Source organism: Xyrauchen texanus, chromosome 12 (genome assembly GCF_025860055.1).
Source record: "Xyrauchen texanus isolate HMW12.3.18 chromosome 12, RBS_HiC_50CHRs, whole genome shotgun sequence".
Lineage (NCBI taxonomy): Eukaryota > Metazoa > Chordata > Actinopteri > Cypriniformes > Catostomidae > Xyrauchen > Xyrauchen texanus.
In genome coordinates, this window is record NC_068287.1 from 41,501,404 (window position 1) to 41,527,642 (window position 26,239).

At 38.1% G+C, this 26,239-nt stretch overlaps 1 protein-coding gene across 1 annotated transcript; it reads right to left on the reverse strand.

Moving 5' to 3' along the window:
- Positions 1-4,869: 4,869 nt before the first annotated feature.
- Positions 4,870-25,310, reverse strand: zgc:113333 (beta-N-acetylhexosaminidase). The gene is made up of 14 exons (XM_052139147.1): positions 25,072-25,310; positions 23,081-23,183; positions 22,664-22,961; positions 22,385-22,494; positions 22,183-22,270; positions 21,140-21,304; positions 20,013-20,196; positions 17,969-18,040; positions 15,132-15,336; positions 9,187-9,269; positions 8,993-9,068; positions 7,653-7,748; positions 7,360-7,449; positions 4,870-5,634 (listed from the first exon to the last, which is right to left on the reverse strand). The coding sequence occupies exons 2-14, from the start codon at positions 23,158-23,160 to the stop codon at positions 5,442-5,444; spliced, it is 1,740 nt and encodes a 579-aa protein (XP_051995107.1). The 5' UTR covers positions 23,161-23,183; positions 25,072-25,310; the 3' UTR covers positions 4,870-5,441.
- Positions 25,311-26,239: the final 929 nt, after the last annotated feature.

The following is a 26,239-nucleotide window of genomic DNA, read 5'->3' on the forward strand; positions in this document are numbered from 1 at the left end:
ATCCCTGAATGGAGTCTTACTGTCGAAAGCAGAAGTGATATCAAGATCTGTGTATGTGTCTTTAGCTTTAGATATGCCATCTAGTGTATACAAGGAATTAGACAACATTATTTGAGAAAGGACATTTTATGTAAGCAAAAGAGTAAAGGTGGGTTATCTGTGCTTACCCTTGAAACCTTGAATAATACATTTAAGGTTAATTGGTTAATGAAATTCATGAAAGAAAAGGACAGCATGTGGTACACATTTCCAAAGTATGTGTTTGATATGTTGGGTGGCATAGATCTTCTGTTGAGATGTGATTATAAAATTGACAAACTACCTGTGAAAGTAGCTAAATTTCACAAACAAGCTTTATTAGCTTGGATACTGGTGTTTAAGCACAATTTTCCCCAAAATAAATATATTATTTGGAATAATAGAAGTATTCAATATAAAAATAGATCTCTCTTCTATAAAAGCTGGTATGAAAATAATATTGTGTTAGTTAGACAACAGTAATTTGTTAACTTATAGTGAACTCTTGGATAAATTTGGGTTTCCAGTTACACCAAAAGAGTATGCTGTTGTGTTTGACGCCATACCTCAGCAGGTTACACGTTTTGTAAGAGCGTGTGGAAGTGATATTTCTGTGACAATGTATGTTAAAGACAGCAGGTTTATAGGAGATATTGATATCCTTAAACACTATTGTACCAATAAACATATTAGGAATATTATAATAGGCGAAAGAGCTACTCATAAAAGTTAATTGTGGAACAATGTATTTAGACATATAAACTGGACTAAAGCTTGGAATATTTGTGAAAAATATTGTTTAAATAATAAAGTAAAAGAGGTTACATTCAAAGTTTTACATGGTATATATCCAGCTAAAGGAGTTTAATTTAGATATTATTCCTGTGATTTTTGCTCAACTGAAAAATAATTTTTTGTAATTGTGTATACTCAAAAAAATTTTGGGTGGATATGGAACATTTTATCAGAAGGAAAAACAAAACTATATTCAAACTAAATAATTTTTAATATATACAGTGAGGAAAATAAGTATTTGAACACCCTGCTATTTTGCAAGTTCTCCCACTTGGAAATCATGGAGGGGTCTGAAATTGTCATCGTAGGTGCATGTCCACTGTGAGAGACATAATCTAAAAAACAAAATCCAGAAATCACAATGTATGATTTTTTAACTATTTATTTGTATGATACAGGTGCAAATAAGTATTTGAACACCTGTCTATCAGCTAGAATTCTGACCCTCAAAGACCTGTTAGTCTGCCTTTAAAATGTCCACCTCCACTCCATTTATTATCCTAAATTAGATGCACCTGTTTGAGGTCGTTAGCTGCATAAAGACACCTGTCCACCCCATACAATCAGTAAGAATCCAACTACTAACATGGCCAAGACCAAAGAGCTGTCCAAAGACACTAGAGACAAAATTGTACACCTCCACAAGGCTGGAAAGGGCTACGGGAAATTGCCAAGCAGCTTGGTGAAAAAAGGTCCACTGTTGGAGCAATCATTAGAAAATGGAAGAAGCTAAACATGACTGTCAATCTCCCTCGGACTGGGGCTCCATGCAAGATCTCACCTCGTGGGGTCTCAATGATCCTAAGAAAGGTGAGAAATCAGCCCAGAACTACACGGGAGGAGCTGGTCAATGACCTGAAAAGAGCTGGGACCACCGTTTCCAAGGTTACTGTTGGTAATACACTAAGACGTCATGGTTTGAAATCATGCATGGCACGGAAGGTTCCCCTGCTTAAACCAGCACATGTCAAGGCCCGTCTTAAGTTTGCCAATGACCATTTGGATGATCCAGAGGAGTCATGGGAGAAAGTCATGTGGTCAGATGAGACCAAAATAGAACTTTTTGGTCATAATTCCACTAACCGTGTTTGAAGGGTTTTTTAGATTATGTCTCTCACAGTGGACATGCACCTACGATGACAATTTCAGACCCCTCCATGATTTCTAAGTGGGATAACTTGCAAAATAGCAGGGTGTTCAAATACTTATTTTCCTCACTGTATATATATATATATATATATATTATTCTAATGAAAATAATAACTTTATTTTTCTTGTGCAACTTTATTATTTTGGGGAAGTTCCACATACATAAAAAGAAATGGTCAGGGTCCAAGCCAAATTTGATTCATTTTCTCCAGGATATCAAGAACTACAGCTCCTGTTTGGAGAATATTGTCAACAAAAAAGCAAAAAAGACTTGTAGTATTTTTCGTGGTTATCATTTTGATAAAGGAATTAACATTTTGTACATTCTGGTATTTTCTGTATATATTTGTATACTGTTGTATATTATGTTCTGTTAATAAAAAAAAAGATTATATTCTATTCTTAAGCGATAGAGCTGTTAAGAAAGCAAAGATATATGACATGTTCAGAGGTCCATAACACATTTTCTTATAATTAACAATTAGCCTAGCATACACTCAGGGCCGTAGCTAGTGGGGGTAAAGGTGGAAATGATCCCAGGGGCCCAAATGACATACTACAAATACCACCACCGCCATTTATGGAGTGGTGGTGGTGTAGTGGTCTAGAGCAGAGGGTAATCAGAAGGTTGCTGGTTCGATTCCCACAGCCACCACCATTGTGTCCTTGAGCAAGGCACTTAACTCCAGGTTGCTCCGGGGGGATTGTCCCTGTAATAAGTGCACTGTACGTCGCTTTGGATAAAAGCGTCTGCCAAATGCATAAATGTAAATACAAAACTAGATATTTAAAACTAGATATTTTAATAGGTAACGGCCAAGAGCAACACATAGTCAGGTGGCCCAGAATTCCTTGCTACGGCCCTGCATATACACTAGCCTATTACACATTCATCCACCAGTTTCAGATACTTTTTTGGGGGGCCACTTACTATAGGCCAATTTACCTACCACACACAGTTTCACAACACCCACACACTATGGCACAACCAGGGTTTTTCTTGGGTCCAAAAAATAGTTTCCAGTGGTGGCTGAGGTACCGAGCTCACCCACAAGCTCAAAGTTGGTTGGTTACATAATAGCAATTAATTACTAATTAACAGAATTACTCAACTGCATTTCCTGTTTACATGGAAATTTGGATCTTTTTGAATTGTACACTTGTTTTACTTCAAATTGCTTTGGGGAATCAAACTAAATTAACTTAAATAAGACCTTATTTTAATAGGGCTAGTTATAATATTCTGACGGTTTGCCTACAGTATGAGTGGGCCAATTAACTGAGCTGGGACTGTGCTTCCAGTAAACATGCTTGTGTCCTTTCGAAATATTGTTTTCCTTCATCAGTCTCTTAATAATTTGTAGAAAGTCATACCATGAAAAATCTAAAGGTAAACAGGGCCAGTTTGTCCATATAATTTGTCCAAAATACACAGAGGTCCAGATTTTAAACCCATTCATTCTGCAATTTGTACTTGCCCTTATGAGTGTTTAGCATGTCATAGTTCTTCCACTGTATAATTGTCATTGTTAGCCTAATAATAGGGCCATAACCACAATGGATGGCTCCTCATCATTATTTTAGTTAGATCAATGTAGCTAGTCTTTTAGTATGTTATTGATGAATTACTAGCCTAAACACATGTACATAAAGTACTTTAAATAAAATGATATAAAAATTAAGTTGAACTAATTCCTTCTAATAGATTTAATACGAAACTATGACTTCTTTGTCACTGTGTCAAACAGCATAAACATGATATATTTTAGTAAGGGTGATGATGTGCATTTTAAAAAGCCTTATAATTGATTTTGATGCATGATGTTGTCTCCTCTTTACCTTATCAGTGCTGTTTATAATGTCGGGTCTGTCTAGCAGTTTGATAGGTTTGACTTCTTCCCCAGTGATTTAAATGATTCGATTCTCTGTAGAATTCATATCGAGTGCATTTGTTTGTGGTGTCCGCGTGCAGATATAGTGAATTCGTGTTGAGTAGCACACTCTGCCCTACCCCAAAGCTCTGGTTATCCTATCTCTGGGACATGCTGATACATTTCCAAAAATCCAAACTGAAGATTTTTGCTACTTTTTATTTATTTTATATTGGATTACGTTTTCTTGTTATTTGGCGTGAGATTTAGTTGAGTTGAGACAGATCCTGAAAGCGTATGTGTAACCGGCCCTGCTCCGAACGGGATTCGAACCGGTGTGGGAGGCGGGTGCTCTAACAAGGTGGCTAAAGGCTACAGCCTCTAGCGCTAGTGCACCTCTTGAGGTCAGGAGAGTGAGGTTTACACACTGCACAGCTATCTACCAGCTGGCTCCATTTAAACTCACCCCCTTAAACCTCACTCCCATCCGGGTCACGGCACCATTCTAACCGGCCCTCGTTGCCCCGCTCTGAACGGGACTCGAACTGGCGTCTCCGCTAACAACGAGGCTAAAGGCTACAGCCTCTAGCGTCAGTCGCTAGTGCACCTTTTGATGTCAGGAGAGTGAGGTTTACACACTGCACAGCTATCTACCAGCTGGCCACCGTTACACATGCCTCATGCCAAATGCCTGAGAGTTGCCAACCCTGCATAATTCAACATTTTCAATGCACAAAAAATACAGCGATTAAAAACTGGTAAAAAAAAATAGTGTGGAACGGATCATTTGAATGAGAATCATTCAGCCTCATCTAAATTAGGTGTGCTATAAATACCAGTCTGTGAGTCGTAACATCGAAACCATCAAATCTTAAATCACTTAGATTTCATTAAAAGTCAAAAAGGTCACACATACAAAGTATAGTATAAAACATCTAGTATGGTACAAAATGCCTTCCACAAATTATTCTATATTGTATACTTTAAAATGATTGAGTGCAACTTTAAAGCGTTCAGTAGTAAAACGTCTGCAGTTGATGGAACATCTATAGAGGAGTTTTAAAACAGTACCGTAAACGTGTAGCAACATTAAAGACACCTTGTTAATTGTATCTATATATTACATTTGTGATCGCACAGAAGACAGTATTTGTAAATTCCTCTAACAACAAAAATGTATAAAATACTTTAAGAATTGCAAATTTAAAAGATTTATTTAAAAACTTGATAGCATTCAATCCCTAGATATATACAATAGAAAGGATGTCTATGCCCATGTATTGTACAGTATTCATGTAGCAGTAAGGCAAATTATCTACATTCTTCTGCAATGTTTTGCCACTCAAAATAGTTCAAATTAAATAAAGATCAAATATGAAATGTATAATGTGTAGTTTGATAAGACCACTTCTTCCAGATGCATTATTGTAATTAGGGAACATCTGCTTTTATAGAATAAGACAAATATTTTAATTTCTGCATCTTTTCATTGTGATAGCACTTCCAACAAATGACTTCAGGAAATAAGGAAGAGCCCTGATGTGTGAAAAATGCCTCTTACTCATAATTTTCATTGCAGAAATGTCATCTTGGACCCTTCCTGACCTATTAACTTGTCTGAACCATTTTTGGCTGTCCATTGAGTTTAAGGATTCGTTCAACATCAATCACCATTTCATGAAGTCTTTCTATGTGCTCATTAACGTTCTCTTCCAACCACTCCTCTAAAGTGTCTGGGTAGTAAATAGCTTCCATGCTTTGTCGGAAAGTCAGCAAAAACGAATCCCATTGATCCAGCAATCTGACAAGGCAAAAGAAAGAAAAGGAAAATATGTATCGGTTGATGCACCTGCAAACAACAACAATTCCAAATAAACATCCTGACAAAACCTGATTCGACTGCAGTAACTACAGCTCTGCACCTTCATTTCTTGTTTATCGTTAACAACACATTCTGTGATAAATAATTCTTTCTCCACAATTTTTATCAACTAATTTTCATGACTTGTGTGCATGACATTTCCAGTCAGTAATTACTGGATAAGAATGATTAGTTAATAATGCTGTCAGTAGATATAAAAAAAAAATTGTGATTAAGCGCATCATTTCCCATAGCTAATTGCGATTAAGCGCATCATTTCCCATAGCTAATTGCGATTAAGCGCATCATTTCCCATAGCTAATCGCGATTAAGCGCATCATTTCCCATAGCTAATTGCGATTAAGCGCATCATTTCCCATAGCTAATTGCGATTAAGCGCATCATTTCCCATAGCTAATGGCGATTAAGCGCATCATTTCCCATAGCTAATTGCGATTAAGTGCATCATAGCTAATCGCGATTAAGCGCATCATTTCCCATAGCTAATGGCGATTAAGCGCATCATTTCCCATAGCTAATGGCGATTAAGCGCATCATTTCCCATAGCTAATCGCGATTAAGCGCATCATTTCCCATAGCTAATCGCGATTAAGTGCATCATAGCTATCGCGATTAGCATCATTCCCATAGCTAATGGCGATTAAGCGCATCATTTCCCATAGCTAATCGCGATCAAGCGCATCATTTCCCATAGCTAATCGCGATCAAGCGTAACATTTCCCATAGCTAATCGAGATCAAGTGCAACATTTCCCATAGCTAATCGCGATGGCACCAATTCAAGTAACATGAAACGTTTCCCAAAGTCTGAAGTGGGAGTTTGACTAATTGAAAGACCTAGTCCACACATCTATCTACTTTTTTGACAGCAATCGTAAAGCCGAGTTCATGATTCATGCACCAGCGTCAAGTGCCGCTTTGAACTCCACATGAAAAGCGCTCGCAGACAAAAACGTCTCATTCTGCATTTTGGAGATAGTTAATTAAAATGTGCATTAAATAGGCTGAAAAATACTTGGTTTCTGTCACAAGTTCCATCTGGGCTTGACTGTACATCAAGTAGCATTAAGAGCTCCTTTCTCCATCACTTTTTCACTAACACTGAATCACTGCTATGGGATTTATTCTTTAATAATGGTAAATGCATTAATTGCGATTAAGAATAATTAACATGTTAAACTTCTTTTATTAATCGTATGCATTAACACGTTAATTTTGACAGCTCTATTAGTTAATTAATCATTCAGACCACCATTTGTGAACCGGTTACATTGATCCACTGAAAAGACTCAAAAAACAATGAACTCACAAATTCACTCACCATACGTTCAGTAGTTTTACTCTACACAAGAGCAATATCTGACCAATGAAACATTTGAATGCAGAACACAACTAGAAAATGTATATTCTCTATAGAAATATCCATGACTTTTAAGATTTAAGCCATTTCCATGAATTTTTGAAGATTTCTAGGCCTGAAAAAATGTAATAAATTTCACAAAATTCTCTAATACTTCCAGGTTATCCATGACAATGGGAATCCTGTACCCAAATAAAAACCAAAACATGCAGTGAAAAATATAAAAGACAATATGTTTGTTAATAAATGTTAAGTATAATGATATTAGAATGCTAAAAATCTTACTTTTTCAGTGAATCTTTGAAAAAGCCAAGATTTCGAGGGTTTGCAAAGTTGTGTTTCCGATTATAAGAACTGAACGATCCCCTGACATGGCTGCACGACACCAGACAAACAAAATTTTAGAACAAGAGTCAACAGTAAGTCCAAAACAAAGAATTTAGTAGTGGAGAATAAATTTGTTTTAATTAAAAAAAAAAAAAAAAAAAAAATCACCCTATGCGCTATAGGTCACATTTATCTCATGGGTCCTTCTATGCAAATCATTTTCAAAGTCAAACAGACTGTGAATCACTCACGAGCTTGTCATGATTTTCTTAATGGAACTCTCAAGGTTGTTGTTGATCTTCTTCACCATGTCATAAATGTCCGAGCCTGGAAAGGATTTACCCTTGCTGCAGAACATTCCAAAAAAGTGGAAGAGGGCTTTCAAATTATCAAATTCAATCCAGCAATCCCCATAGGATACATTTCAATTTATACATTGAAATGTATGTTGTCAGGAAATGGTGCCATTTGTGCGCTAAATGTGTTCTCATGTCTTCAGCATAGAGGTCTTCACGGGTCCACCTGAACCCGAGGACCCGTGACCTGACCCGGGACCCGTACTGGTTCGGGTCCATATTTTAAATGGTCAGCCGTGTCCGGGTCCCATTCTTGTACTTCGGGTCCCGGGTCTGTTTAACATCTGCAGTGACGCGATGACTTTGACGATTTTGACGACCTTTGATGATTTCACGACCAATTGACGATTGGCTCTTTTATGTAGAAGGCGCGACTTATTCCACCATATCGGTGTTTGACAGATGACGTAAACCGAAGTGCATTATTGGCGTCGGTGCGACTTTTGAGATATTGTGGCTGGAGTTCGTTCGCAGAGAGCACAGATGACAGCAAATTAGCGATGCTAACGTCAGCGGCCGTGGCACTGAACGAGCAATCATTCAATTGATTTCAAAAGGGCAAACAGTGGAAGATATCGTATTATGCAAGATACAAAAAAAACACAAAGATGCAAAGTCGCGTTTGTCATCTGCCACCATGACAGCAAGTGGACTTTTGAAGCTGAAATAATGAGTGGATTATACATGCTCTTTCAATCAGCAATAGAGGAACAACATGGATGTTATTATGCCATATTTCTTGGCAAGGACGATGGATTGTATGCGTCACAGTCCAGTACAGGAGAGAAGGCTACTAACGTTACATTAGGTAAGACACAAAGGTTTATTTTCACAACTTGTAAATAAACTTTTTAATAGCAATTAGCTGTGTGATCTGTGCTGATCGGGATTCAATCGGGTCTGTGTGCCCTGACCGGGTCCCGGTCCAGATTTCAAATAATAGACTGGTCCGAGTCGGTTCCGGGTAGTGCATTTACGGCATTTCTCGGTTCTGCACGGGTCCGGGTCCAAACTTTAGAATACGAAACGGATCTGTGTCGGTTCCGGATAGCACATTTCCAGGTCTCTTCGGGTTCGGGCACACATTTTTGGACCCGTGAAGACTTGAAAATGTCTAGCACACATGGCACTGTTTCCATAACATCCCTTAACAAGACTACACAATTATGTTCGCAACCATTGACACTGACAGGACAGGTTTAAGTACCCAAGGAAAACAAGGAAAAATGTCATACCAATCGTTTTTGTTTAGTTGAATTTCGCAGCCTAGGATGTGCTGTATCTCACTCCGTGCCTTGTTGTTAAATGAACCTAATGCAAACAAAACACACAGCAGCATGATCTTACTCTATTTTACTCTACTCATAAAGCAGTAGTATAGTAAGACAAGGTACTCGTCTCCTTAGGTTAAAATGTTTAGGACGCTCACCATATTTCAATGTCTGAAGACAAACAGCCAGAGACGGGATGGCCACTGGGAGCAGCTCGCACAACACAGTGTGATGCTCATACCTTAAACATGCATTGTTTTTTATGAACTTCAAGTTTAATGTCATATGGCAACATTCATGTTTCAATATTGCAAGCAATATTATTAGGGTCAATCTCACAAAAAGTGTCTCGGTAAAATTTAAGCGCTACACTTATTAAAAGGTTTTGATCATTAACATTAATAAATGGATTAGGTATCATGAACTAACAATGACCTTTAACAACATTCATTAATCTTGGTTGATGTTCATTTATAAATATATTAAGGTTCACAAGTTAGTTTGCTATGCATTAGCTGATGATAACATGCAACGTTTATAGGAATATTCAGAGTTCAATCAACAGCATTTGAGCATAATGTTGATTACCACAAAAAATTATTTCGACTTATTTCGTCCCTCTTCTTTAAAAAAAAGCTAAATTCCAACACATTCTCATTAAAATTTGTACATATTTAACGAGGTACTATTTCGTGTGATTTTGTACGAGTTTGTTTGTATAAATTTTAATGATTTCATATGCAAATGCCCGGATGTCTAATGCAGAAGCGCGAGTTTCGCGCATGAGGCATTAAAGACATGTTTATTAATATTATGCCATTACCCGAACCCCTTATCTAAACCTAACCAATCAGTACAGTGTGTAGACATGTGTGACAAGGAGGAGGGCGGGGCCGGGCTGTAAGTGCACATGGCTGGGCCCCAATCGGGCTAATCAGCTGAGGAGAGGGACAAGGCCGAGCCGCATGCGGCAGTTCGAGAGAGAGGGAGCCATACGCAGCTGCCGTGTGCGTTTTTATAAAAATATTACTTTGATGCTTCATCCGGTTCCCACCTCCTCCTTGCCCATTTTAACCATGTTACAACACGTAAGGAAGCTGTTGTGTGTGACAGAAGCAAGTAATTGTCGTGTATTAGCGGCGTCATTGGCTTTAGTGAAAGTCGTACGAATCCATACAAGTGCAGTCGTACAATATCATACAAATGATACAAATTGAGAAAAGTCGTATTAATCCTTACGATTTAACCGTGAGAGTGTGTAGAAAAATTTTGGTTACAGTGAGGCACTTAAATGGAAGTGAATGGGGCCAATATTTTGAGCATTTAAAAAGGCAGAATGTGAAGCTTATAATTTCATAAAAGCACTTACCGTAATTTCCGGACTATAAGCTGCAATTTTTTTCCCACGCTTTGAACCTCGCGGCTTATACAATGACGCGGCTAATATATGGATTTTTCCCGCTTTCAAATTTTATAAAAAAAAAATAAATAAATAAATAATAATAAAAAAAAAACATTCTGCGACGTGCTCAGTTTTTTGGCGGCGTGAAGCTTTCATTAGACCAATGAAATTGCCGAACGGGTTAAGTTCAAAACAACTTTTTTGTTTACTGTTTAGATTAAATCGAAGCGCTCAAACTTCCCATCATTCTGATTACGGTAGTAATTTTGTCACCCTCACCATGGCAAAGACATGGAGAAACGCATATGATGCTGCTTTCAAGTTGAAGGCAATTGATCTGGCTGCTGCACGGGAGCTTGGTCTTAATGAGTCGATGATAAGACGCTGGAAACAGCAGCGTGAGGAATTGACTCAGTGCAAAAAGACAATTAAATCTGAGGCTATACTCCGACACCGAAGGAGATGACTTCAGTGGTTTCAGTGCACAGGACGAGGAAGATAGTGACTAATGACTTTATTGGTAGGCTACTGTTTACTGCAAATGTTTTATTACAAGCCGTGTGTGGCAGCGGGGGCGTGGTCAAGCGCCTGTCCGGGAGAGAAAAGCTGTAAGGGCGCTTACACCTGCGCTAAATTATGTCTAACACCGGTGTCTAATTTCAAGTGCCCTGCTTCACGTGTCCTTCTTGGGAAAACTGTCACACGGGCACCAGTGTGACAGTTTTCAGCAGGGCACTTGACGTTCCAGGTAAGGCTTTTAATGGCCACAGTTTACAATCAATTTTATAAAGTTTCTCAATTCTTCTATGCGCCAACACTAGACTGAGGTGTGTCACTCTCTCAGCTCTGTGGCTGCTGCCTTTTTATGCCGCTCTCCCCATGCTTACTGAAATTAGACACCGGTGTTAGACATAATTTAGCTCAGGTGTAAGCGCCCTTACCACTTTTCTCTCCCGGACGGGCGCTTGACCACGCCCCCGCTGCCACACCGTGTTTCGTTAAAGCCTGAGTAAAGTTAATTTGTTTCAATGTACCGGTAGGCACCTGCGGCTTATAGACAGGTGCGGCTTATTTATGTTCAAAATAATATTTTATTTAAAAATCAGTGGGTGCGGCTTATATTCAGGTGCGCTCAATAGTCCGGAAATTACGGTACACTAATTCTTTTGTTAAAACTCATGTATTATTTGAGCATTAAAGTAGTTTAAAATGCAGTTTTTGCAGTCGTTTTAGAGTTTCAGGGTTTACGACATTATGTCATCATGGCACTGAAGTTGTAAAATTGTATAAAACTTTACACAGAAAAGGTTTATAAGGGGGAAATTAACATTAAAATCATGTTAACACACACAGTGGTGTAGCTAGACCCTGGAAGATTGGGCTGAAGTCCCAAATCTTTTGTTAATGTTTTTTGTGTGTGATGAAAATAAAGAGAGAAAAAGTAAGGCTGGATTTATCATTATCTGTTGATAATTAATAGAAGGGATGTGCACGGTTCCCTTTTTTACCATTCGGTTAACCACACGGTTTCACGAACAGTTATTCCAGTTTTCGTCGGTATGTGAGAATAAAGAATATGTTCATTGCAAAGGAATATCAGCACAGCGATCTATGAGCATAAATAGCACAAGTCTTAAAATTATAAACTCTCACGTTAAAGTCAAACAAAAATAATGATCATAGGAGTTACACTACTGCGTTTAAATAGCCTCTTTGGAGTGCCTTGATTTTTAAATAGTTTAAAATCAGATGGCATTTAACTTGTCTAATTGTATATAAGTCTGCACACCAGAGGAAAAAAACACTTTCTGACCATTAAGTTGAAACTTTGCTTTGTTAAAAACAACCTGGAATCAAGTTTAATGGTGTAACGAAACCCAATACAGGTTTTTCGAGATACATTTATAAAAATCCAAGTTATTTTTAACTTTACTCTGCGATCCCACAATGGCGTTTTATTGGTACGTTAAATAAAAAATTTCGATTTCTAGATTAAAGTCGTAATATTTTGCAAATGAAGTAAAAATTTAGGATAATAAAGTTGTAGCATTATGAGATTAAATTCATATGAGAATAAAGTCATAGCATTTTGAGATTATAGACATATTATTTTGAGATTAAAGTAAAAATGAACAGAGTAAAGTTGTAACAGAAAATAAAGCAGTATATTGTGTGAAAATAAATGTCAATATTAGGCCAAACAGAGCGCCGTTATCAGAATGATCGAGTGGACGCCGAGCCAGCAGCTTCATTAATGCAAGGGATGGATGTGGAGAATGTAATCATATTTAGAATAGGATTAAGCAATAAGAAATCCTTAGATATTATTAGTTTCTGGACACAGCGGTTATGTAGGAAATTATATTTATTCAGGAGAAAGAGCCAGACAGACATTCGCGCAGTCCCGCTTGTTGTTGGTGATGCTTGGTCAGCTTTTTTGTTGTGTTTTCTTCTCTAAACAATACTGTAACTGAGGGGATGTTACCACATACAACGTCTTGAAACTGACCTATATAATTCACAGCAGTTCCAATTATTTTTCACTTCACTTGTGTGCAAGCCTCTCGTGCCTCCCTTGACAGGCGCCCACATGTAGAAAACTCCTGTACTAATACACCTCATTCATTAACAGAGAGCTCGCAAAAACAGCCCACAAATTCAACTTGGTTGCAGAGTCAAGTTATCTCCCTGGTTAGTGGTGTTGTACGTAAAGACCCAGATGCTCCATTTTGCTTTTGTCCACCACATAATTTTGATGTTACTTTCCTTTCAATTTATTCTCAAAATATTACGACTTTAACCTCATAAGCCTTCGACTTATTCTCAGAATTTTTACTTTATTCTCAAAATATTATGATAAATGACAATTGCAAATTTTAATTGTTAAATGACATTGATTTTATTGTTAGCGCTAGTTTCTGCACAATCAACAGTGGGCCGACAAGTTCTCGCTTTGATTCGCAATTTAAATGAAAAATGTGTTTGATTTGTTTTTTGGGCCTCATTCATGAAACATGAGCAGAACAAATTTTTGTGTAAATCGTTCGTAAAACCGTACTAATGTAAACATTTCACATTTTCAAAATGTTAGTTGGTACAAACATAATTTACACCTGCTCCCGACCACGTGAAAATCCTACAAAACTCCGGACGTGTTGTTTCAGGAAAACTGACATGACTGCATTTTGATAGACTTAAATTAAATAAGAAATGAAAAAAAAAACAAACAAACTAATAATTCAATTAGCGAAATTAACCTAAAGAAAATAACATACAAAAAGAAAAAACTTTTAGAAATATTTCTTTGCTGTTTGCATTTATTCTTTCAAAGTAGGCTCTAGTTTTTTCCCAACTCGGCTTATCATTTTCCTAGCAGAAGTTCTTGATACGGGATGAAAGTTTAATGGAAAGATGCCGTTTGCATTTGGTTTTCTCGAAAAACAATGTGCCCTTTAATGTGACTGTCTATTTTTTTATATCTGAAATGAGCTCGGCATCGGTAAATCGCGTTCAGTTGGTAACGTATGGTCAATGCTATAATACTGCTAAACCCATAAATAAACACATCACAGGCAGGTGCGTACACGGCGCACTGTCGTTTAGCTTGCATTTTGCATTTTCGGTCAAATGCCCTCTTCAGGCATTATGTCAATTTCTTTAAAGATTTTTCCTGTTGCAAGGGAAATATCACTTTTACCATCATTGCCCAGTTTTGCCAATGCCGCTGGCGATGCGCTCAACTGAACCAGAGAAGATTAATGGTGGTTGACATCCTCCTGCCGGCGTGAACTGAACACGTTTTTACGCTAAAGCTTAATTTCAAAGCATTTTTATTGACCTCTTGGACTGTTTAATTGACAAAAGAACCTCCGTTGACAGCAAAAGCATGCAACGATAATTTCACTTTCTTTTTAGAATGAACATGCGAGTGTTTGCTGAAAAAACTAAATAATAAAAACTTTTATTATAGTTCGTATAGATGTTAAAAGCTTCCTATTCTCATTTACTAGCATGTCTGAAGCTTTCCATATATGGCATTGCTATGGACATGGATTATGATAACTGTGAATGAACATACAAGCCTCCCGTTTACGAATGTTTGGAGTTCACTAACATACACACATTTTACGAAGCGTTTGTGAATCCGGCAGAACATTTTCGGAAGGACCATTTTACATGCAATTTGCTCATATATTTACATGAATGAGGCCCATTGTGCACCTGATGCTCATATAAAGTTCTGAACTGGGGTCAGTGTTGTGCGCTTAATATAATAATTATTTGACAGGTAGGGTGGTCATTTTTTAAGCCATGGAAGGAAAGATTCTTCTCATTTTTATTGTATAATATTGCCTGTGGGCTAAGCCCCGGATGACACGGAAGTCTAGCGACGCCCCTGCATCTTGTGGCTATACTTTTGAAGCGGTGAGTATTTTAACGTTTACGGATTGGTCCCCTTCACTTGCATTGTAAGTGGCTCACTGGAACCCGATTTTGCATTTACTTATTTTTGTACTAATAAACATTATGCCACAAATGGACTGTATTTTTCAGTGTTAGTTCAATAGTTAACAAATACAGTTAACTAATGTTAAACAATACAACCTTATTGTAAAGTGTTACTCATTAATAATGGAGCCCATTCATTTGATCAAATACCAAAATAAAAAAATGTATTTGAAGAAAAACTACAGCACTTACCTCTGCCAACCAGTTACTGCAATACCACTGAAGCGAATAGACTTGTACTGCGGCATTGAAGTAATGACTTTATGCCACTGTAAATGGTTTTTTAAGTGGTGATCTATTGGGGTCCATCTCTGGTCAATTCCAGAGGCTCCTTTAAAGGCACTAGCAAACCACACGCCTTGAAATCCAGCCTGCTCATACTTAGAGATAAGGTTACCTACAGATGGTAAGTGCATAAGTAAATACAAAATCAAGAAATTAATAGTAATAAAATAGTTTGACATCACATGTTGAATAAAATAGTGTGCATATTGATAAGTATTATTTATCTCATTAATTATATTAATTATAATTAATTATTTGTTGCAATAATCTTTTATTAGCAAATATTAGTATTTTTAATATTAAGTCAACATGAAATTACATAAGCAACCGAATTTACTTGTGTAATTTGATATATTTCTGATTAAGATAGGATATTTGACAAGAAAAAAAAACAAATACATCTCTTGACTGGATCATGAAAAGTAAGGTGTCAAAATGTTTTTGCAAAACGAATTTAAGTGCTTCATTGCACATTTTGCTGCAGTTTCCCAGTGAAATGTCCAGCAGGGGGCGCTAAAAGCGAGTGAAATGATATTGTAATCAGACGAGGCTTTTAAGGTGAATATTAAATGCTTGTTAATACTTTGCATGGCTTTTTATCTTTTTAATAATGTACTGTACATTGGTCAACTATTTGTTGTTTTTAATTGTGCTTTAGAAATAAATGGCCTTGCCTTGCCTAGATGGAGGTTTTAATGAGTGAAACGTTCATCCCTACCCTGTTACTTTAACCTAAACCTAACCAATAGTGTCCTAAAAGCAAATGAAAGGTAAATAAAAACAGATATCCCAGGGCTCCAGACTGCAACCAAATGGTCAAATTTTTAGAGACGGTGCGAGTATGCGACCTGCAAATTTGACGACATTTTGTTTTATATATTTCATGTTGAAAAAAGAGGAGGGCACGAGTCTGCCTGAGTTGGGTCAGTGAGTGATTAATCAACTGTGTGGGTAACGTCATCTACTCTCATCGTCCGTAATGGTGCGTTAACATACAACGCAAAGAAAATTTTCGCCTTGCATTGCTTGCACGAATTTGACCGCTGGATTATAAACTCACGTTCACCCGAGTATTCCCCCTTCTCTTCCGGAAAAGGACAGGAGGAGGGGCTTCAGTTAAAATGTGACTGTGATCTAAAATAAATGGCACATTGTAGTTTCTGTATATATTACCAAAACATTTATCAGAAATGCAGTTAAAATGGGGAAAATGTGAACAATAGCGTTGCAGGTCGATTTAAGGTGTGCGTCCCTAAATTTTCTGCCTGTGCCCCTATAATTTTCAGTTAGGGGCAACAGTGCTCCTAGTAAAAGGATTTAGTCTGGAGCCCTGCATACTTAAGGCCAGTTTATACTTCTGCGTCAAACCTACGGTGTAGAATCCACATATTGGCCAACGCGGTGGTTTACCTTTATAGTTCTGTATATAGTTGGTGTGCGTCGTTTTGTGTCGTATTGTATTGAGAGAAAATTCTGAAATATTTTCATAAATAAAAGCAATGCAATGGTATTCCTGGATTAAAAGGTAGGCTATTTGAAAGGCGTGTTCATTTAATATGTAGTATTTAGGTACATATTATTTATTATACGATGTTGCTTGCCATGCAGAGAGGCAATAAATCAGGCATATTCTGTGTAATTGCTTTTGACTCGCTTGAATATGAATAAATAAATAATGTGGCACACTTTCACGCTCCGTGCTGAAAACACAATGTGACACGATCACTCATCAGTAGATATAGATGCATAGATAAAATAATCTTGGAGAAAATGTGACGCTACAACAGATAATTTCTTGTCATGCTAGGGGCGGTCTCTGATAACACAGCGGACTAATCACAGCTGTTGTCATCTGCGCCGATGTGACAGTGCAGTTACATTATTGGAGGGGTGCTTGTCAGGCTACGCCATTACTGCCATAACTATGCATAGCCTACGTTATAGGTTCGACGCAGAAGTATAACTCGGCTTTTACCTTAAACGAACACCTAAACCTAACCGCTATTGTCATAAAAGCAAATGCGACATGAAAAGCACATTTTCTGATGCAACCATGTCATTTTATGTCACGTCTATGACACTTTCGGCTCACATGTCAACTTGCGTGCTTGACTGGTCTCGAGGCGTGGTCCTCAGAGTCCGACACTCTATCAGGTGTGCTACGAAGCAAGCTAATCACATTGTAATAAGTGTGTAAATGTAGGTGGGTTTGTATTACAAGCTTCAAATAATGCGTTAGAGTAAAAGTGTTTCAATATTCATAGCAGTGTGTGAGTAAAAGAGCTAAAAATAAGTGTTTATAAAGTCTTAATCAGCAGTTGTAGTTGTGATTCGTGTGAAAGTGAATAAAACGTACAGTAGCTGTAGCGCCTCTAGTCTTCATTTCACCAGGAAACTGCAGCGAAATGTAGAACGGCGCACATATAAGTCAGTTTGCAAAAATGTAGTTATAGTAATGTTCATTCTACGAGACTAGTTTGCAGCAGTGGACGTTACATGATTACAGGAGTTGAAAATATAAAAGGGATTCAGAACCTCAGCCGAAAAGGAAAATAATATCAAATGAGGAACATTTGCGTTATGATGAAAGATTACGAAGACAAATATTACAAAAACATTTTCTGGAATAAAGTGGACCAATAAATCAGGCACAATAAGACAAGGAACATGTAGAAAGTAAATAGGTTCAATGTAGATTTCACATTGACTTTTAAGTCATTATAAGACATTAAACAAGTCCTTACCTATCTTACCCACGTCCATGTTGGGAAGGTAGTTCCAAATCATGGGGGACGCAAGGCTTTGCAAACCTGATTCTAAAAAGGGAACGCTCATGTCAGGATCAAAAGCCAAAAAGGACTTTTTCTGCTATTGACATCAGCCTTTTTACTTTATTGCATTTATGAAACTTTCAAGGTGCACCAAGTAACTTTTTCCATTGTAAACATTTTTTACACCAAAAGAAATGAATAATACTTTTGAAAAATATATTTTAAACACTCTATGTACACTCACAAACTCGAAACATTATTTTAGTGTATTTAGTATATTTTTAAGATTTAAGCCTTAATTTTTTATTCAAAACTATAAAAAACTACTTAAGTATTGAACGGGCCGCCCCCTCCTGACTAGCCACATATTACTCACATAATCTTGGCAATCCCTCCTCTTTTCAGACACTTTTGATTGCAGTACAAATTAATAATGGATGACAAATGTGCCAGCAGATTGGGTATTTTTGCAATGGCTTCAATAACTAACACTGTTTGTGTGATTCACGCTGATAAGAGTCAGTATAAAATCCAAGCTCCAAGTTGTATTGGATGCTGAAATACTGTATAACAAAAAATTACTTGGTGCACCTTTAAGAAAATATTTTAAATAAATATACTGTACAATACAGAAGTCATGGTTTTTTATCACTCTAAATACTGTCCACAACACCTTACAAATAAACCTGTGGACTACGCATGATAACAGACACATTTCTTACAGCAGGCAATTTAAAGTTCAATCATGACTAAAACTGACCTTAATTGTTGAATGTGGCGCATTTGTACAGAAGCAATGCTTTAAATAATGAGGAAGATTTAAGACGCAGCTTTTCACATTTACTCGCTGATAGTAACTACAGGAAATGCACCACACGCTGTCAGCACGCTTAAACATTACGAAAAGTGTCATCTTTAATTCAGCACTTTAAAATCAACACAGCTAAAAATATTAAACTAGTTGGTTGTTGGACGACTAGTGGAGCATCCTGTCCAATTTGTAGGATGTGTATCTTTCTAGGACGTCTGTCTGCTTGATTTACATCCGTCGTCTTCAGTCAGTCATTCAAATGCTGCCAAACAGCCATTTTAAGTCGCCTTTTTTATTTGTATACGAGTCTGGTAGATCGAATTCCTCTGTTATATTTTGGAATTTGTGTGTTTATTAAGCTTCAGTTTCACGTGAATTGAAAGTTCACGTTCAGTTTGCGACACTGGCCACCGTCCGTAACCATAGCAACAGCTCCAGTACCCAAAGAGTTTTCCCATTTAGGCTTACGAAACTCTTCTAAAAACTCTTATATTATTTTACATTTTATATATATATATATATATATATATATATATATATATATATATATATATATATATATATATATATACTTTTACCATGTGTGTAAACTAAGCATTTCACTGTTTTTAACTGTGAACTGTTCTAAATTGTTACCGTTAAATTATTACCATTACCATTATTAAACCATTTAATCGTGTCATCCCTAAATCAGTGTAAACTCTTAAATATTTATACACTGTATCATTATCAAACATTCAGAAAAAGCATTAGGGTTAATGTATCATAAAAAAAAATGTTACATTTTCAGGAAATTACCATTATCTGAAATTCCTGTCCGCTTTCCTCACCATGAAAAACAACTGATCATTTCTATGGGTGCCTTTAACATCTTCAGTGACTCCACATATGACTCAAGTGATGTATTTCATGTTTTCTAAATTCATACAAAAGTTTTGTGTTTTGTGTAACTGCCATACAGACCCAAATTGTACTTTGTCAGCCACTGACTGTTTTGGATGTTTTATTCCTGCAGGGGGCGCTTGACGCTATGAACACCGAATCCTCAATGCATACGCGTTTAAATCTAAGAGCGCTTTATATCCATTAGGAGACATTTTACACTGGATAGTTATTTGTAATAAAAATGTGTGTGTGTGTGTGTGTGTGGGGGGGTACCCCGTCTCCCCCAATTCTATGCCAATGCTTTAAATACTCTTATTGTACCTTGTATAGAGTTGGAGCTAAGCTTCCTAAGCATGTCATCCCACAAAATCAGCCTGATTTCTGGCCTCATTTCGGTCATGAAATGCCCAACTGCCGTCACATGATTGAGAAACAGCTTTGCCATGTCTCCACTGTTGGCTTCCAACCAGCGCTTTGAATCTTCGCTTTCACCCAGGCCACGTACCTACATGTATTATATCAACAGCTGATGTAAGTTTACATTTTTACACAAGGTTAAGAGAATAGTTCACCTAACTCATGTTGCTCCAAACCCATGTGACATCCTCATTTCTAATGCCGGAGAAGCTACTTTGAAAATGTAGCTTCTTAAGCTTCAAGCTACTTATAACTTGAAGTGGTTAAAACTACAGTCAAGCAACTTTTTACAAACGTAGTTAGCTACACTACACTAGGGCTGGGTATTGATACAGATTTCCTGATTCGATTCCGATTCGATTCATATGGGTACATTTCTGTTTCAACATCGATTTTGCTTACATATAAAAAGTGACGAGGAGGAGGGCGGCCCCCTATGCACGCCCGGCCCCCAATTGGGCAAATCAGCTGAGGAGAGGGATAAGTGCAGCAGAACGCGGCAGTTCGGGAGTGAGCCACATGCAGCTGCAGTGTGTGCGTTTACAGTCAGGTCCATAAATATTGGGACCTCGACACAATTCTAATCTTTTTGGCTCTATAAACCACCACAATGGATTTGAAATTAAACGAACAAGATGTGCTTTAACTGCAGACTTTCAGCTTTAATTTGAGGGTATTTACATCCAAATCAGGTGAACGGTGTAGGAATTACAACAGTTTGTATATGTGCCTCCCACTTTTTAAGGGACCAATTCGCGGTTGCATAAAACTGAAGTATACTCTTGCCTTTAAGCAGGATGACAGACTCAATCAGCATTCACTTTCATTGCATCTTTTTTCCCACACAATAAATGTGAATGGTGACTGAGGCAGTCATCCTGCCTAACATCTCCTTTAGTGTTCCATGAAAAAAACATAGTTAACAAGTTTGGAACAACATAAAGGTGAGTTAATGATGACAGTTATTGCAGCACTGTAATCTAAAACCCACACACTTTTAACTGGTTTACAATGAATAAGGATCCACCAACCTCATCAGCACCAATGTGGAACCATTTTGATTCTGGGTGCTTCTTCATAACCTGTGTTAACATTTCTTTAACAAGCTCCATGCTTCCTTGAGCCAGAGAGTTTAGGCTATTGGGATGCTCAGCCACTTCTCTCAAGCTGAAATACTTCTCGTGTTTTAAGACAAACTAAAGAGAAATCAGAAAAGACTGCTTAAGTGTGAGCAGGAGTGTTAGACCAGCTGAATAAACAAAGCTGAGAGAAAGCACAGTGTATCTGTGGAGCGGAGGGGGGCGGGGCCGGGTCGGAATATCGCGCACCCGGTCCCAAATCGGCCTGATGAGGCGCGCAAGGGATAAAGGCGGCCGGTGACGATGGTTCGAGAGAGAGAGAGAATTACGGGCATGTCCGTCATGTGTGTGTTTATGTTTATGTGTTTGTGCTTTTGGTTTAAGTTTGCATTAAATTATGATTTATGTTGACAAGCCGGTTCTCGCCTCCTCCTTGCCCATCCTTAACTGTGTTACATTGGTGCCGAAACCCGGGAAGGAGGAGGGATGCCGTCCACCCAGGGGAGCGCCGCTGCCATCTGCCGGGTGACGGAGTAGCCCGACCGCCCGGATGCGGGGAACGGCCGCCGTCCACGGGGCAAGTGGGGAATGGATACCCCGACCGCCTGGAGTGAGGGAGCCACTGCCGGGAGCGGAGGGGCGTTCTGCCCGCTGGGGGTCGAAGGTTTGACTCCGGTTCGCCCGGGGTTGGAGCGGCTGTCGTCCGCCTGAGTGTGGAGGAGTGTTCGAGGACCACGCGACGGTACATCAGAGAACCGGTGAGTGAGCATAAATGATAATTTAATTAAACTCAATCCAAAACCACAAACATAAACACACATGACGGACATGCCCGTAATTCTCTCTCTCTCGAACCATCGTCACCGGCCGCCTTTATCATCAGGCCGATTGGGGACTGATTGGGGACATGGCCATAGCGCAAAAAATACTTGTTCTAATCCCAAATCCCGAGTTTACCTGAGCAAACAACACAAATTAGGTTCTTCTAAACTTGCCTCTAAGTGTCCAAACACCTGCACCAGTGGAATCAGCTCAAGCTGGTTCTGTTTGGCCAGAGACTTTATTTCTTCTATATCGTCCGGACTTTTCCATAAACAAGGGAACAAGAAGCCATCAAACAGAGATATTAGTTTGAATTAGTCATCAAATTTGAAATGTATTCTCCAGTTAATAAGACGCTCCGATTCAGAAACCCACCTGTACGCATAACTTGATTTGAGTATCGCAAGTTCACCCTCATATGGAAACATATCCTCATATTCCAGTAATATCCCATTAGCACCCAGAGATGAAAGCAAAGGGAAGATCTATAAAAAGGACATTAATGTAATATATATATATATATATATATATATATATATATATATATATATATATATATATATATATATATATATATATATATATATATAAAAACGATACATACATGTAACTATACGTTTACAACACAATCCTATTTGCATAGATCATCCCCACCTGTTCGAGATATTTGACTTTAGGTGCTGCACCTTTCAAGTCTAAATGGACAATCTTGAATGGAGCAACTGTATTAACATCAGTGGCTTGTTTGACTTCTAGGTGTAGCTCTTCTTGGTTTAACAGGACGCCTGCTGGTTTCTCATTACGAACTTCTAATCTGTTCGTGCTTGGTTGCTGGTTTTGTTCCTTTTTCAGTGGATCAATCTGATTATCCACCAAATTCAGCGGCGGGATATGGTGCTGTGACCAGAAACCAATACCTTGTATGATCTTTTCCCCTCTGCCCCTGTTTGAGCTATAAATAAAAGGTAAAAGAACTGAAATGACAAACTTGTTTGAGACATTTATGCTTGGTTTGACCGATGCTTTGGTGTGCACATGTAGATGGAGACCCATGAGAGGTGGAATCCTCACCTGGTGCTGAAGAAGTATTTCACTGTGGCAACAATCACCAAGCAGCCAATGATAAACCTCATGAACTTATGACTGTTCATGTTTATGTCTTTGAATGACAAACCTTAGAAATAAAGCCAGGTGTTAAAGTCAGCTGACCTGCATAATACAAGATTTGCAATGGAAATCAAGTCACTAAACAACATGTTTACTGATCACTGATCAGCCACAACATTAAAACCACCTGCCTAATATTGTATTAAGTTTCAAGTTTCATTGTCACATACATAACCATACACAGTACGACATGTAGTGAAATTCTTGATATGACTTTTCTCCCCACAGTTTACAATAAAGAATATATATATATATATATATATATATATATATATATATATATATATATATATATATATATATATATATATTTACTTGTATCTAGATAAGGGTAGAAATATAAGTAAAACCACAATTAAAAAAAAAAAATGCCCATTTAAAAACAATAAAATACACAATAAAATAGGGGAAAGAGAAATATACTATATGTACAAAGTATGCATATGAAATAGTGCATTGTGACAGATGTAGAGTAGCAGCAACCGTTTGACTGGCAATATATATTTTGTGCAGGGTAAAGTGCAATTGTGCAATAATGTTCAGTATGTAGTAATGTAGACCTGCAACAGATCAGGATATTGCTGAAGAATATTGCATCAAGTGTGTGGTTTTGAATAGTGAACCTAGTCCTGGTCGTGTCCTTGGTTCAGGACACGGATGGCCTGGGGAAAAGGTCCCCCTCATGACGCCAAAACAGCGCCAACCCGCATCACAATTGTACAGGGAGGTTATCTGAGTTACCGTAGACTTTGTCAGTTCGAACCAGTCTGGCCATTCTCTGTTGACCTCTCTCATCAACAAGACATTTCCATCCACAGAACTGCCGCTCACTGGATGTTTTTTTTTGTTTATGGCATTATTCGGAGTAAATTCTAGAGAGTGTTGTGCGCAGGGCTGGACTGGGAAGAGAAATCGGCCTGGGACTTTATTATGGGGGGTGTTCGCTGTCCTATTCGCTGGGCCGTTTGTGGTCCATTCTCATTTTACACAGCGGCTCATTTTAGCTTATCACGGCCAATTCGCGGCACGTTACGCGTCCGACACAACGGCCCACTCGGTTCTCCCCATGGCCAGTGCGCACCTGATCGGCCCCAAAAAGCGTCGGCCTACCGGGAACATGCCAGGTATACCAGCCCAGCCCTGGTTGTGCGTGAAAATCCCAGGAGATTACATGAAATACTCAAACCTGCCCAACAATCATGATACAGTCCAAATCACTGAGATCAAAAAAATGTCCCCCATTCTGATGGTTGATGTAAACATTAACTGAAGCTCCTGACCCGTATCTGCATGATTTTATACACTGCACTGCTGCCACATGATTGGCTGATTAGATAATAAAATGGATGAGTGTTGGTGTCAGATGGGCTGATTTGAGTATTTCTGGGATTTTCACACACAACAGCCTCTAGAGTTTACTCAGAATGGTGCCAAAACAAAAACATCCAGTGAGCATAAGTTGTGCAGACAGAAACATCTTGTTGATGAGAGAGGTCAACAGAGAATGACCAGACTCACATAACAACTCTGTACAATTGTGCTGAGAAGAATAGCATCTCTGAATGCTGTTCTGAGATGCGGGTTGGTGCTATTTTGGCGGCACGAGTGGGACCAAGACCATTAGGCAGCTGGTTTTAATGTTGTGGCTGATCGTTGCATATCAGTATATTTACTGCATTTTATGAGTTTGACTAAACAAGACTAAATCAATAAAGTAATTATGATAAAACCCGTAGTATTACATCAACAATCAATCAAGGTAAATCCTAATATGACTTGCATTTAATACTTGCTATATTTTAATCACTTCTGACTGCTCAGCGATAGAAGATGGGTCTCTTTACAAATTAATGCACATCGTTATTACTCAAAAAAATGTCAAAATGTCTACTTACTGTGGTAAAGAGCATTGATCCTATAGGTTAAAGAAGTTAGGTTTACTTCCGTTAGTGGTGAGCACAGCAAAGCATCTGTTATGTTGCAAAGTCAATGTTCAACCTGTCTGACGTGACTTCCCTCAAACATCTATTTGCATGGATATTGCACGCGGACTAAAGTGGGCAGACAGGTATCTCAACGGCGAACGAAACACCTAAACACGTACAACCTAAAAGTAGGGATAGGCGGATCGATAGTGAAGTATCTGACGTGGTATCAAGAATATCGATCCTCACATAAAAATATAAATTCTGAGTTTTTTTTTTTTTTCCTTTTTAAGCAAGTGATCTCATCATTTAGATAACATGAATATGAATGCATCTCATAAAGCTTCGAAATGGAAAAAAATATATATTATATGAGCGAATTTTTGAATGACACCGGAACTATTTTTTCTTCCGCTCATCTTGACCCACAGAACTGTTTACATACACTTTCAGTCACTGAGCGCTCGTGCAAAGAGAGAGCATTAACGCTTTCCTGAAGTATTGACAGAAAAACAGGAGTTATTCACACAAGATAAACCTAGATGTGACATTTATTATAATGACCTGACCATTTTTGACAGGTTTATGGTTGTTAAAACATTGATAATGATCTGTAATCCTCGTTAATGATACCCTCATGAACTCTTCCCATGGATTTACTGTAGTAATATTGTATTTGTTGGAGAGGCGGAGCTTAGAGCGCCTGTCAATCAACGGCATTATACAGCGGAGCAAGGCAGACGAAATACATGCCCGTGATATGTGCTAATATAACTTGTTGTGGGTGCTAAAGTAGTCCATGTGTGACTAACCACACACACACACACACACACACGCATATAGTCACGTGCACACAAGTACCTGTTCAAATACTCTCCTATACCCTCATATCAATTTGACTACCTAAATATGCAACCTGTCATGTGCCTGTGACTTATGGCTTCTTCTAGGTAAATAAACCCCTTTTGAAAGGAACCTGACTGTTTGGATCCTATCGTGTGTTCTGACCGACACGTCAGGAGGCGAATGGATAATTAGGAACCTCCTTAGTATACTGCTTTGTTCCTTCCCCAAACTATCAAACAGTATATTTGTAGTAACCACGACTGTATAGAAACCATGTTTTTTCTTTCTTTTT

What these genes read in the sequence shown, in the direction of transcription:
- zgc:113333 (XM_052139147.1), bottom strand. Translation starts at nt 23,160, where the DNA reads ATGAACAGTCATAAGTTCATGAGGTTTATCATTGGCTGCTTGGTGATT. An exon ending in AAATACTTCTTCAGCACCAG is followed by an intron (nt 22,962 to 23,080) that starts GTGAGGATTCCA and finishes TTTTATTTATAG; the next exon opens with CTCAAACAGGGGCAGAGGGG. An exon ending in TTCAAAGATTCACTGAAAAA is followed by an intron (nt 5,635 to 7,359) that starts GTAAGATTTTTA and finishes TTGCCTTGTCAG; the next exon opens with ATTGCTGGATCAATGGGATT.